Here is a 15,110-nt window from a genome sequence, read left to right on the forward strand (position 1 = left end):
AACTTCTGTGTTTTGGTTTTGTGGGGGCTTTTTTGTTTGTTTTGATAATGAGCCAAATTTTGCAGAATCATGGTTTTGCACTTTTGAAAGCAGGATGCACTGCCTACATCCAAGGCTGCTTGCACTTGTTGCCTTCCTGGCAAAATTTATTCCTTCTCTACTGCATCTTCTTAATATAGGTCCTGAATTTCTCCTTGCTTTCCTCTGGCTTCTGTAGCTTTGTCTCCATTTATTCTGTCAGACAGAATATATTGGAAGGCTTTTCCCTGTCAGTAACCATTTCTACAGAGTCATCAGTTCATCTTTTATGCCAGCTCTGTGCTTGCAAGTCACGGCCCCTTTGCATTCTTCTGTCCCTATTAAAGCAACTCACAGAATAAGTGCTGAACTTAGGCAATAATAGGAAGTCTTGGGAAATAACAGTAAATTATTTAAGCAAATAGCTTCGGAGAAACAAGGATTACTTGGTAGTAACTTGTGCAGAACCATCTTTTCACTATCTGGACGCAGTGCAGCCAGCCCACAGCACAAGTCCTTGTCCAGGGCTACAGCCCCATGATGTGCTGTCAGCTGGCCTTGCTCTCTGCCAGCTCTTTGCTTCATAGTTTTGATTGTCTCTATCTTGAAGACTTTTTTATTGGCTTGGGTGCTTTCAAGCCCACTTTGTTGAGTAGGACATGTGAGTTGTTTTTTGTTTGGGTCTCTTTGGGGTTACTAGAGCTCTTTATCCAGGTGCCATTGATTTCTGAAGGGCTGTGTTCCATGTCAGGTTAAAGGGCTGGACATAACTCCCTGAGATTTAGTGTTTCAAGCAAAGACATACCTTCAACCTCTTTCCCCAGATAACCTCCTGGAACCTGGAGAAAACAAAGAAGGCAAGGCTTGCACTCCACAGTGGTACTTCTGCTGCAGTGGTCTGTCTCATTTCTTCCCTCCCAGAGTTTTCTGGATTTTGTTTTTTTGTTACAATGTTAGAAGCCTTATTCCCTTCTCACATTATGTGTAGTGTTTCCCACTCCTGCTCAGGAAAGTGATCCTTTCAAAAGTATTGGGAGGACACACAAGCAGGAGATGAAGTTCTGGAACACTGTGCAGCACCACCAGGTGTCTCAAATACTCAGTTTCAGAAGTTGGTCATCTCTTTACCTCTCTCAGAAGTGCTTTCTGTGGGGTTTTTATGTTTACCTTTTATGTGTTTTCACTTTTTCTGTTTTGCTTTTGGAGATTCTGTTTTTATGCTCACAGCTGTTAGTACGTGGGGTTAAAGTCCTTGTTGCAGATGGGAAATGGGCTGATATCAAGCTGAGTATGAAACTTATTTCTGTGTACTGCTGACCTTAAAATCAAGAAGAAGCTGTGGGAAATTGCTTTCTATTTAAGCAAAATCTCTTTGAACTTCCATGGGGGCTTTTTTGTCTTCTAGCAGTAATGTTTACAGGCACCTTTTTTTTGTTACATTTGTTTTTCTAGGTTAATAATATCTGCTAATCTAAAAAGGAAATGACAAAAACTACCAAACCAAACAAAGCTCCCTGTTTGTGAGCTGTGCTTTTATGAATGCTGTGCCATAATCCCTGTTGTTTCATCCCAGAGTTTGTCTTAAAATTAGTGATGGAAACAGCTTAATGAAGGCAAGGATACAGGACAAGCGTCCCACTTCCAGCTGCAGTGCAGATGATTTTAAGGATATTGGATTTGAACATCATTATACAAATGCGTTCACGAAACTCAAGATGCTGTTTGGAAGCTTCCATTGAGGATTTGTATTAGCATGTGTCAGCAGAAATTCACATGGGAGTTGGAGGGAAGGAAAAGGGGTTGTAATGCAGGGTAGAAGCTTTTTCCTGTTGAAATGGCCTCAAAATCTAAAGGAAAATGGCCTTTTCCAATGCACACTTTTCTAGAGAAATGTGGAATATTTTTATTTTTTAAAAGTTTGGTGGCTTTCTAATGTCTGAAGTTTCTTATTCTTGATTAGGTGTAAGTCACCGGGGAATACTTAAAAAGAGCGAACTTTCTGCTTTCTAGAGTTCATATTTTAAAAGACTTAAAATATTATTTTCACTGAAGATGAATATGCATCCATTTAGAGAAATATTAAATGTTCCATTTTAGCTTTGATACCAAATAAAAGATTTTTGTATAAGATGCAGCTATTGCTTGGTCTTAAAGGACAGTGATTTGGTTTTAATTTTTTCCTTCAGGTAGTTGTTATTTTAATTCTATTTTAAAAAGCCCGAACAGTAAAATATGACATATTCAGTTTCTTTCCTGGATTATAGTGATATTAATGAAATTTAATTGGTTTATATAATAAAAAATAAAACTGACCTTTTTGACCTGAAAGTATATAGTATGTCTGAAAAGAATTATTGTTGTTGTTTTTTTTCCAGGACTGTTTCCTTAAGACACTCCAGTTGCTTGTTTTCATGACTTTGAGCCTATTTAATCAGAGATGGAGCAGATGGACTGCAAACCCTACCAGCCACTATCAAAAGTTAAACATGAAGTGGATCTAACTTACACAAGTTCTTCAGATGAAAGTGAAGATGGTGGAAAGCAAAGGCAGTCTTATGACTCAAGAGAAACTCTGAATGAATATAGCCAAGAGCTAAGACTTAACTATAACAGTCATAGCAGAAAAAGAAAAGCCATCGATCAGTCCACACAAGGTAAATAATTCATTTTATCTACTAATTATGATTATTAGTTCCTGATTGTGCACTATGAAACAATATCAGGAGTTGAGCAAACATTTTGTTCTCAAAGGCTTATAGCATCAACCCACTTTTTACCTATTTTTAATCGTACTACAATATGAGAAATTTTGGATTTTTTTTTTTTATTGAAGAAAAAGTGTTTTTTTAACCAGATGGACTGACTGCTATTCTGGAAATCATTACATGCTAACTACAGACAAATATTTTCTTTAGTAGGAACTACTCTTAGTAGTTTTTAGTGATTAATTATTTACTGCCTTTGCCTATGTTGGGTGCATTTTGCTATAAAATCAGAGTTGAGGCTGCAGGCTATCTCTGCATGTGCTTACAAAGCCTGTGAATTAATTCAAATACAACAATTCTCTTAACATTTCTAATCATATAAATAATCGAGTAATTTAAAAACTGAAGTTAATTAGTGTATTGTAAGAAAAAAAAACAAGAGTTAAGTTTCTGTTTTAGTCTTTTGCATGATTTGGACAAATATTTGAACAGTGATGATAGCTGAACTAAGGTTAGGAAAAGCTACTATTTGATTAGAGACAGAAGCTAAAGACTAAGACTAAAGAAATGGAAGGAATGAGCAGAATTTACTGCAACATTTCCTGTCAAACTGTGAAACCCACATGCTGCTTTTGTACTCAGTGAACAACAGGGCTTATCTGATGCTTTCAGCTCTGTCCCCAGTCCAGGCAGGATGGTGGGACAGGGAGAATATTTGTAGGAATCAGTGTATTAGAAGCAGTGAGAGTCCTGTCCCTTAAAGCTAACAGCAGCAGGGTTCCAGGGCCAGTCACTCCCTGCTATACAAGGAAGTGGTTCAATTATATTAAGGTGTGGCCAGTACTTACCAACTAAAAATTATGGTACTTATTTAAAAAAAAACAAACCCAAAATCTTCAAACAAGCCACATCATACACACACCCCCTGCCCCCAAAGCCCTCACTCAGAAAAGTCTTCTTCAATTTTCTGAAGATAAAAATAATTCTATTTTTCTGCAAGGAAATGAAAAATAGGCTTTTTGAAGACGGAAAATTTGTCTCTTCTGTGATATGTAAATTAATGTGAAATTTGGAACACCTGTGCTACATAGTTATTGCAGAGTTTTTGTTTTTTACTGTAGATATTCTGCTTCAAGTTAACACCCATAATACTGGTGTTGTCTGAAAGTACCTGTAATTCACAGGAGTAGTAGTACTTGGCTGCCTCAATTTATGTGCATATATTCCCTCCAAAGGGCTGCAAAACTGCTATTTCTGGGAAGAAAAAGTCATGAACATAGATTCAACAGAGGATTGTTTAGAAAACAGATCTGTTTGTTGTCTGTGACTTTATCTTGAACATGCTATGAGAGTTGAATTAACTGAGATATGGCTGTATTATTGTACCTCTGGGTGTACATGTTCTTGTAGATCTCCTTAGAGCAACTCCCTCCTTGCTTGGACCTGTGGCTGTGAAAGCAAAACCTCAGCATGGACCTGGCCCTTGAAGAACATTGGGTCTGCAGTGCTTGCTGCTATTGATACTCCTGTCAACTGCAGCATCACTGGCTTGGGCACCTCTAAAAGGGCATCAATCACTACTTGTAGGCATTAGAAACCAGCCTCTGTGTCGTGTTGAATTTATTCTTCCAGAACATTACCTTTGAAAGCAATCACATTAATAATTTTGGAGAAATGGCCAAATTAGTGTGCATTTCTGTAAGAAGTTGTCAGGCATGAACTTAGCTCAGATACTCAGGAGTGACCTGTAAGGAATCAGTTATGTGCATATGCAGACCAGAAAGTATTTTGCACTCATGTTGTATGATTATTTTGTTGAAATTATATGCCCCAAGATTTTTCCATTCAAATTATTTTTTATGAGATACTGTATGAATTTTCAGATCTTCTATTTTTCAAACACTGGTATTTTTCTTTTTGATGAAGGACAGTCTTTTACTGCTTCAAACTGCAGGATGAGGCTTGATATCTGTGTTTGTAGAAAATTTACTTAAGCTTCTAAGAGTACTTTGCCAATATGTAGGGCGGCTCTTAAATATTTCCTTATCTGCTAGGCACCTTCTTCCCTGAATCGTGTAGGTCAGTATATTATTATTTAATACTGTATTATTCACCTCAAAACTTTTTTGAAATCCTGTTCATGTGCACTGATTTGTTATGATGGAGTTGAACCTGTACTAGAAATCATAGTTTTCTCTTGTCTTTTGTAATGAATTTAGTTTGGAATTGCTGACATTGTAGTTGAACTGCCAAGTATATCCATTTGGCTTCTCTGGAATTCATCCTGGCATCTTTCTAGTCATTTAAATCATGCTTTTTCTCTGCCACAAATTGAACCTAAATATTTGGCCTGGCAGATTTGGAACATAAAACTGGTGGTGCTCAAAATTCAAGGAGCAAAACAGTTTGTAAAGCTGTGTGTGAAATTTCAGACTTCAGGCAGATGCGATTGCAGTTCTAGTGCAATCAGTCTGTTTCCAAAAGGATCCCAGGTTTCACAGTGTGGGACCTGGGAGTTCCTGGTGATAGTTGTTTTTTACTCAGTCAACACGAGGAAAAAGGTTCGGGTGTGAACTATGAATCTGGATGAATCCATAAAAATGTAAATGGATTTATTTTTAAAATCCATATATTTTCTAAAATGCCTCATCAGAATATTTAACAAAGCTGTTGTTCATGTTTGGTGTATCTTGAGAATGTAGAAAAAGAAATTTAAAAAGCAAAACCAAAACCCCCACAGCACCCCCTTCTCAAAGGGATGGTTCTGCAAGGAGTGCTGCATCATGCCAGTGCTGGAGACTTGCCTAAAATAATTCTACCTGTAAAGGCTGCTGGGGCATCAAAGGTTGTATCCCCAGTTAGTGCCATAATGCTCTTCTTTAGTGGCATAATATTCTTCTCTAGTTAGAGTTGAAATAGTACCCTGTGTGTGATGAATTAACAGAGTGCACAGTGAGGATAACACCCATGAACCTCATCCTGGAAAGGTGTGAGAGCAGACGAGAGCAGTACACACAGTAACAGTCCTGCATGGAGTGATAATGATGACTGTGAGGTGGCATTCCAAGGAGCTCTAATGATGGAATGTGAGAAGAAACGGTCAGAATAAAATCATTAGTACACAGAAACTTCTAACAGGAACAAGTGTAGGGGTGTGAGTACTGATCTAGTTAGGTTTGTGAGAAGAATCGGCAGTTCAGATGTTCATGGAAATTAAAAGAATTTGAATTGGCTACTTAAGCATGATTGGTTATATAAATTAGATTGTGCAGTCATCTGAATGTAGTAAATAGCTTCAGAGTAAAATGTTATTTGCACAAAATACTGCTGTATCTCAGCCATTTCTGTGAATATTTTTGTTATAAACAGTTTGTCTATTTCATTATTAGTGTCAATACTGAGGAATTATTTCTATGAAAATGTTCAATAGAAATCTGTGATTATGTAAAATCATAGTACATGGGTTTTATACATTTGCATAAATGGACAATCTGTATTAAACCAGAACTTGACATGACATGAACTTAAAGGAAGCTTTTCAAGAGTTCATCCTGCAGTATTGAAAAGCACTGATAGTGTTTTACAAAACATTTTTTGTGTCATTTTGAAAGGCTATGTGATCATATAAATGGCAAACACTGAAAACAGCATCCAAATACAGAATACTTAACTGCTTACACTTAATTCCTTACAGTTCCCAAAATTATATCTCAAATGCTACACTTCAGAGATGTTGGTTAGTTTTACAGGTCTTACAGGAAAAAATATCAAAGAAAAATACCTAAATAAGTACATAAATTATCTATAGATCAAGCAGATTTTTACATGCTGTTCTTCAGGTTTAGTACTGGTGTTCTTTATATAGAGTCCAGTCCTGAATTCTGTGTCTGGTGTTACTTGCATCAGAAACTTGCAGTTATCTGACAATTGGAGATTTACTAAATAACACCACAGACTCTTTCAAGCCCAACTAAATTTTACTCAAGTAAATTTGGCTCATTGTGAGCAGATACAAAAATCTCATGATGAAGCATCATTGACTCCCAAAGACTCAGTGCTAAGCACATAATGTGCATATCTAAAAATGCATTATCTTAGTCACTGGAAGGTTCTGAATCCTTCTTGTCTGAAGATATGTAAACCTGCCATATCTCATCCTGGCAAGATCCTCTTGCAAAGTAAATTCCTGGCAGACCCAATATCATATAGTTTGGAGATACTGGCAAACAGAGTAAATTAATTCTTGGAAGAATTGGTAAACATACAGTTTTGTCCTTGAAAGAGATGGAGTAGTAGATTTGGCAGAAGTTGTCAGAAATGTTGCTCTTCTAGGAAAATCATTGATGGACCTGGCTGTGAGGAAGAAAAAGTTCTTATAGATGCACCATACGTAGATTGCCTCTCAAGCTTATTTGTGACATGTTTACATAATTAGAACTGTTTTCTCCCACAGCTTTCTCTGTTTCCACCAAAGCAAATATGAAAGGAGCTGTACTCTACAAATACTGGAAGTACAGAAGAGCTTTCTGGCTTTTAGGTTAATTATAGATTTGTAAGAAAACACTAGTTTAGAGGAATGAATTCCTGATAGGATAATTATCTGGGATTGAGTCATTGGCATGATAAAGTTTATTGATTGTTAACAATATGAGCATATGGCAGTAAATTTCTGGTTAGATAAACGTTCCTTTCCTGGCAAGTATATTGAACTGCATTATGAGCAAGGCAAAATGGAGTTGTTCCTCACAGGAGAATCCAACAGCAAATAATTTCTGGTAAATCTGTGAGAAAAATCAGCATTGATAGTATTGTAGGAAATGACAGAATGCCTCAAAAAATTGGCCTATTTTGCTTTTAGCCCATTAAAAAGTAAGGAAACCCTTTTTGTGGACAAAAGCTCCATTGGTGACATGTTTTGTAAAAAGTGCATATAAGATTATCTTCCGGAGCAATAGGTAAACAGATCCAGCTAAATGTTCAAAGTCTTCATCAAATGAACTCCATTGACTTCATGGAGAGGCCAGGGTCACAGTGTGAGAAAGCTCTGCAGCCTAAGGCCACTTCTGTCTCATCCTCTCTCTTTTAGCATTCTGATGTTGCCATCTGATTCCTCTTTCTGCTCTCTGATATATCCTAGCAATAGCAAGAGTATAGAGGCAACAGAAATATTTCCGTGCTGAAAAGCACTTTTGTTCCCTAGAAGGGAGAAGCTGCTTGCAAGGTGCAGGAGTAGGAGGTCTGTTTTGCTATGTATTAAAGTTCAGCAATTTTCTGCTTACTAGGAAGGAAGATTTAAACACATCTTAACATCATATGACCAGTCAAAACCAGTTTTACTGATGGTCCTAGACATAAATAAAAGGCATGCTGACAAGCACTGGTGGGAAATTGTCCTGTCAGGAAAATGTCATGGTGGTGTTTTGTCATCTGTGAAGTAGCAAAAGCTTTTTACATAATAACTGTGTTCTCCTCTGATTCCAAAATTATGTAAATCCATTCAGGACAGCAGATCTTTGTGTCTGTGCCAGGACCATGGAGAGCTGAATTTGGACTGTATGTAGTATGTGCTTTTAGTTACAATTACCTTATTTTTAAATTATGTGTGAAGGAAAAAAAAAGCCTTTATTGGATTCTCCCCTTAATCTGTTATGTATAATACTAGATAACAAACTAACAAACCACAAGTCTGTGGTCTTGGGAGCTCTCCCAGAGGAAACCAATGTCAGTAGAGTGATTTTTCATTGTTTTAATAGAGATTTGGAGCACTTATCTGGGTGAATTTAGGACTCTATGCTCATAAACTTCCACAAAAAGCAGTTAGTGAAGGGGAAAATTTTATTGAGGGGCATCCCAAATCTCTTGTTATAAAGAAAGTAGAGCTCCAGTGGTAACCTGGTGGCCAGTGGAACAGGGTGTTACAGTTCAATATCACTCCACCTGCCAGTTATATATTTGGGTGCCATTTAGTACTCAGGTGATAAAGACTATCAATATAAAATATATTACATTGGCTGTTTATTAACATGTAAACAGCACGTGGTGAAATGCATGTTTTATGTTTGTAGCTGAAAGGGAGATGGTTAGTTTTGAGAAGGACAAGAAAAAGAACGTCAAAAGAAAAAAAAATGCTCTCAAGAGAACTACTGCTATGCAGTCTTTTAGAAGTATGGTAGTTTGGAACTCTTCAGCTAGGTGTAGTTACTTCTTTTGTTCCCTGTGTTTTCCTTATGATGAGAGTCATCGGTTAATGAAGGAAGAGATTTTTTTTTAACCTTTAAGCTGCATCATTTGTTCAGGGTTCTGCCTTGAGCTGCTGTGGAAGGTGATTGTAGGACAGTAGAATGATGCATTCCTGGGTACTGTAAGAGGAAGTTATGAGCAGGCTGGTTACAAATGAAACCAATTATTTTTGCAAGCACTTTCTTTGAAATTCTGATTTAAGGACAATTTTTTTTTTAAATGGAAGACTTCTGGTAATGTGCTATTACTAGAAAGGGTTAATATAAAAGCAGTTGAGGTGTTTTGTATTGTTAGGATTATTTATGGTTTTTTATTTTTTTATTTATTTTTTTTTACAAATGCCAGATTCTTAGACTTTTGATGTTTGGGGGGGTTGTTTTGCTAATTTTAGAAAATCTTCTGAAAACTTAAGCATGTTATGTACCTGTGTGCTTCAGAGCAGAGACTTGAAGCATAATGAAGTGATGTCTGTAGGTGCACACAGTTTATCCCTTGTACTGTCTCCTGAAAGGGGCTCAGCTCAGTAAAGGTTGATTTAAAGGTCCTTCAGATTTCTGGGCTGTGGACTAGCGGAAGGAAGCGACAGCTAATAAGCTCCATCTCCTGTTGCTGTATGTTACACCATCTGCTCTGAGAGTTTATGAGCTTCATGTTGTCCAAAAAAATCACATATGAGGCAGAGTAAAAGACTCCACACTCCTAAAGCTTCAGTTCATTGTCTCCTCCTGTATTCCCTTGCACAAACAGGGATTCCTGGTGTGCTGTGCTTTGTTTGGCTGGCTGTGTTCTAATCATGGTGGTGTTGCTGTCTCCCAGAGAAAAACAGTGCCATGAGGAGTTCCCTGTGGCGTCCTGGACTGCAGCCTTCTGCTCTGTGGGGAGTATCTGCAAACTCTAAGGAAAGGAAAAGCAGCACTTAGATTCAGACCCCTTCCAGAGACTCTTTCTTGATTTGCCAAATAATTGGAAATTTCTCTCCTTGGAATAACTGGGGTGAGAAAACTGTATGTTTGTGCCTGCATTTGAAACCTCAGGGGGAATACTTCTCCTTCCCTTCATCAAATCAAAATACATGAGCAAACTGATTGTGCAGGCACTTTTTTCCCCACGAGGCTGAAGTGGGTGCTCCCTTCCTAGATCACAGCCATGTTTCAAAAGCTTGTAACCTGCTGTCACCATTCCTGTACGGCTGCTTCCAGTCCTGTCTCAGCTGCCATCATCTCTGTGAAAAAAAATGCCTCATACAATCAAAAATAGTTTCATTCTCATAAGTAATTCTTCTGATTTAGAAAGTGAATATCTGAGAGAGAGGGAAAAGTGAGAAAAAAACCTACAGAGAGAGGAAATAAACTAGCAAAGGATCACAGTGCATTTCCAATCCCCTGCTAACAAATCTCATCTAAAGAATAAAAAAAAGCATTCTCCAAATGTTACACAAGCTTAACAATCCATTTGTCAGTGCACAGATACAAACTATCTCAATTTCCATTCTCTTCTCTGAATCACCAGTTTTCCATTGTGTCAAATGCCAGAAATCATAAAAGTAAAAATGCAGAGTAACACAGCCAGTGTAACAGGAGCCGAGGTATTTGTGGAGGACTCATCCATGGGCGTGTTCAAGGTCAGGTTGGATGGGGCCCTAAGCCACCTGACGTAGTGAGTGCCATCCCAGCCCATAGCAGGGGGAGTGGAGCTATGTGATCTTCAAGATGCCTTCCAGCCCAAACCATTCTATGATTCTGAGAGATATGGCAGCCTTTACAGTAACCTGTGAATACTGATGAAATACCTACAGGAGAGGCTTAAACTTTTGAGTTAATGTTTTGGAATTCTGTTTGTCAAAACCTGGAGTTGTATCTGTTAAATATTCTTGTTGTATTAATAGAGCCTCTTCCTTACAAGATGCCAAGGGTTAAACCAAGATAGGAACAAGCATCAAGAAGTGGGTGTCAGAGCAGCGGAACCAGCACACAACTCTGCCTCTGCCCCAAAGTCTGGTTTAATGTACATTCTCTTGCTGTGTCTTTCATGTCACTCTCTTTGAAACAAAGAAGAGCTGTCATTTTCTGGAACTAGGAATCTGGTTTGCTTATCTTCATTTGTAGAGCAGATGCTGAAACAAAATAACATTTCTTTCCAGGGTTTCTCATTTATGTATCTGTCAGAAGGTTTTGTACATCTCAAAATAAAGAACTGTCAGGAAGTAGCTCAGTGAGACGATGACACTGCTGGATATCTGGATAAACAGTGTGGTGGGTGTACCCTAAACAATAGACAGCTTGAATTAGTTTTTCATTTGAGAAAAAGGCTCAAATTCTTCTGAACTTAGGTCTTTATGTGAAATAAACTGTGAATGTGATTTAAAATCTAAGGTTCTCTTTTCAAAATTTCAGTTTTATTGGAAGTTGTTTAAAATCAGTTTCCTGCTGACTGTCACTCTTCAGGAAGGCTTTACAACTGGATGATGTAGCTTTAACTCAGATTGCTGAAACAGCATGGAAGGAATAAGGTAATAGTTAACACAAGCAGAACAATTCTTTCACTGCCCCTACCCACCCAAACCCCAGTTACATAACAAAAAATGTGAATACTGAGTAACACTGCTGTAGTCACTTCCAGCTGTAACCCCAGGAAAAACAGTCTGACGACCTAGGAAAGTCACATATCAAAATAGAAAGTGACTGTGAAAGTCACCAAGAGATTAGGGAGCCAGCAAATTCAAATTATAATATTAGCACTGTGACTAATCAGATGTAGATTATAAGTTTTGTAAAAATCTATGCCTTATTCAGTATTAATGTCCTGGAATTGATGACCTTTATGGAAGTTGCATGTGTAAGAAAGAACATTAGCAACTGGACTGTCAAAATATTGTACTCAGAAATTGACTATTATAGAAATCCTTGTCTTTTTCTCTCAAAACTGAAGACAGTAGTATCTGACAAGCTGGATTCTGTGTTGCCACTGACTTTATCGATGTGAGGCTCTTTGCTCCACCCTTGATTTTTGAAGTGCCAAGGAAAGCCTAGTCCTGTGAGCCAGGAGTGTTCGCTTTGCTTTACAGACAAGGGAGGGCTGTTATTAGTTCAAGATCAGCATCAGGTTGTGCTGCTCATGGCCTCTGGAAGTGAGACTAGTCAGTCTTTGAGACTGAAGTGCCAAAAACGCCCTTCCTACATACCTGGCAAAGGAGAGGAATCTGGACCTCCTGCTGCTGGGACTTTTTGAACACAGAAGTCCAGTGTGAACTGTGTTGATCTTTCCTTGCAAAGGAACTAAATAAAAAAAATCAGTTACTCTATTCAGGTAGAGATAGGAATTATTTTTATAATTTCTTCCCAGTGTTTTCCTTACATTATTTCTGTTGGAGTTTTCATATTTGCTGTTCCTAGTATTTTTTAGTACTATTGTTATTACTAGATATGTTTGTAGTATTGTCAGTAGTAAAAGTTCTACCTGCATTGCTTTAAGGAGCAATCTTGTACCTTACACTGTTTAGTCCAGAAAAGTAACCAGAAAATGTTTTGTAAGATTTTTTGGGATATATGGAGATGCAGAACATTAAAGGAAAGGCAGAAATCAGAAGTGCATGTGCACGTTTGTGAACTTCGAACAAATATGGGGTTGTTCTGTGTAACTGGAGTAAATAACTAATAGTTTAAATTGATAGGTATTAGAAATGTTGACTAATAGTTGCCCCCAGAGGTATTCACCTCTGCTGCTTGCAAAATGTATTAGTGATTTCCTCTTGCTGATGTTTTCTCTTTTTGTACTTGGGCATGGATTTTGAAATTAATTTGTCTTTTACTCCTTCTGGAAGGAGATACAGAATTCATAAAGAGAAGGACATGGTATGAAAAAATCCTTGCATGGCAATTGAGAAAGGAAAAAAGGAAAATAACTGCCTGTTCTTACTGGATGAATCTTCATTTATGTGAGCGTATCTTGCATGACCATCATGTCTGTTACCTACTGTAAGAACTGTGATGAAAACACATGCATAACAATATTTCTTCTCCCATTGTGACTGCACCCACATAAAGAATATCTTGGTTGTATTAATATATATTTAATTTCTCCTCCCATGTATCCAAATTTTCTGAGACAGTTCTATATTTAATACTTAGTGAGTTCTAGTGAAAAAAGTAAAATAAACAAAGAAGTAATAAATTGACTGGGGTATCTGTTTGCATGATGTCACTGAGCACAGCATAGTTTAAGGTCAGAACACCCTGTACTTGTGTCTGTGATGAAGGACACTGTGCCCTTCACCTGCCCAGCTGGCACAAGCAGAACTTTCAACTTTACACTCTTGCTGCAGGTAAAGCTAAAACTGAACATAGTAACTTAAACATCCTTATTCAAGATATTAGCCTTATTCAGCCTTATACCAAGCTGGTGTTCTGATACACTGATGATGGTTTGCATTGCTTCCCCAACATTTAAACTTAGCTTGAGGAATTTTCACAGATACTTTGGGGGTTTTGTTGATTTTAAAAATTAATTTCCTAATTATTAATTTCCTTAATAAATTAATCCATTAATTTTTGTATAGGTTTGTGGTTTTAGTCCTAGGAGAAACTATCTGACACACAGTTTTGTATTTTGCTGTGGTCTTTGGATTAAGACTTTCTTTTTTGTAGAATTTTGCTGTGAAGATACAGGAGAAAATTAATTTCCTATGTCTGTTTATGGATAAAAATATGAAAAATCACGTGCCTGCTTTTAATACTAATTCTATATGAAAATAGTTCTTTGCCTTCACTACTGTAAATAAGAAAATAATATTTATTCTTTAACAACAAAGGAGCATATTATTAATTATGTATTGTGTGTGTGTCAGTACATAACCTTCAGTAGTAACCTTTGTCAGAAGTGTGTAATTAGTGGCTTTGGAAAGGAAATATTTTTAGGATTTACTTGGTTGGTTTGGTTTGCGTACAGATTCTCAAAGATTCTCAAAGGATTAATTGAGATGTTGATTCTAGGGATATGATTCAACCTGATAACAGTGAGACTTATGCCTGTAGGTGTGAGTTTAAGCTGATACTGTAGCAGCAATTACTTAAAAGTTTGCAGTTAATTGTTGGATTGTTGGCTATTGATCTGTAGAATGTTGGTGTTCAAGGATGGATGCTAATAGTTTTACTTTTATTGTATGCTAAGGAAACTAATCTGCTTTCAGACAATTAAAAAGAAAAAAGCCTTACTGAATTATTTGTGCATCTTTATGCCCTAGCTGCTGGATTGGACTTTTGAAGATTTCATTGTTTTTAAAGTATCTCTTGGCTCATCCCCACACTTTCACTACTTCATTGGTAGCATTTGAGGACTTTTGGCACACATTTTCTTTGGGATTTTTTGGGGGTTTGGGTTGGCTAGTTGATTGGTTTGTTTTCCCCCAGTCTGATAACATCTATTCAAAAATAAGGAAAACATTAAAAATTGAAAGTGTCCTATTTCAGTCCCTCAGTGGTGGCTGTTGTGCTTTTGGGGCAGTTGCCAGGTGTTCAGCTGGCTGGAGGCTTGTGCTGCTCACAAAGAAGTTGGCAGAGACTGGCTGTACCTTTAGAAATGGTTGCCTCTGAAGAATTTTATTACTGTAAAGAAGGAAGGTGTTCTCTGACAGAGATTTTGGAGTTGTGGAGAAAAGGAAGGGCTGGTGTTGGGTACCCCAACGCTATTTACTGCTTGCAGAAATAATTGCAGTGATGTATTTCTTGGTGTAGGGATGGGCATACATTCAGGAATGAAAAAGCTATTTTAGCTAATTTTCAGCTTGTATTTAGAAACTGTAATGGGGGGTAGCTCTGCCCTGCTGCAGGCTGGGTCTCCAGTTCATGAATTCCTGGCACCCATCTGTGTGTCATACAGCTGCACTAGACCTCGGTACAAAGAGAGCTGTGTCAGCTTTGGCCAACTTCTGCCTAACATTATCCCAGCTATCCAGTGAAATATTATTCAGCCTTGAATTCACCCATGTGATGAATATTCATTTCACAGGTAATTATTGTCATCCTTGAACAGCTCCACTCACACAGACCAAACTTCTCACGCAACCCATCATTGCTGTCACTGTTTTGGCAGCATGGAGCTTATGATTCCTCATGCTTTAATAATGCTCCATCATCTGTGCTATCAGATTTG

General features: G+C 37.6%; 1 protein-coding gene across 5 annotated transcripts in view; it reads left to right on the forward strand.

Moving 5' to 3' along the window:
* The first annotated feature begins 2,392 nt into the window (after nt 1-2,392).
* TENM1 (teneurin transmembrane protein 1) overlaps nt 2,393-15,110 on the forward strand; it is a 234,956-nt gene continuing 222,238 nt past the window's right edge. For 4 of the 5 annotated variants that reach the window (XM_058847819.1, XM_058847822.1, XM_058847820.1 and 1 more), the window contains exon 1: nt 2,456-2,672. In XM_058847819.1, the coding sequence (XP_058703802.1) occupies nt 2,456-2,672 (217 nt within the window). Of the gene's footprint in view, nt 2,673-15,110 lie in introns of all 5 variants that reach the window. The other variant, XM_058847817.1, reaches the window with a different exon arrangement.

This window comes from Poecile atricapillus, chromosome 12 (genome assembly GCF_030490865.1).
Source record: "Poecile atricapillus isolate bPoeAtr1 chromosome 12, bPoeAtr1.hap1, whole genome shotgun sequence".
In the NCBI taxonomy this organism is placed as follows: Eukaryota; Metazoa; Chordata; class Aves; order Passeriformes; family Paridae; genus Poecile; species Poecile atricapillus.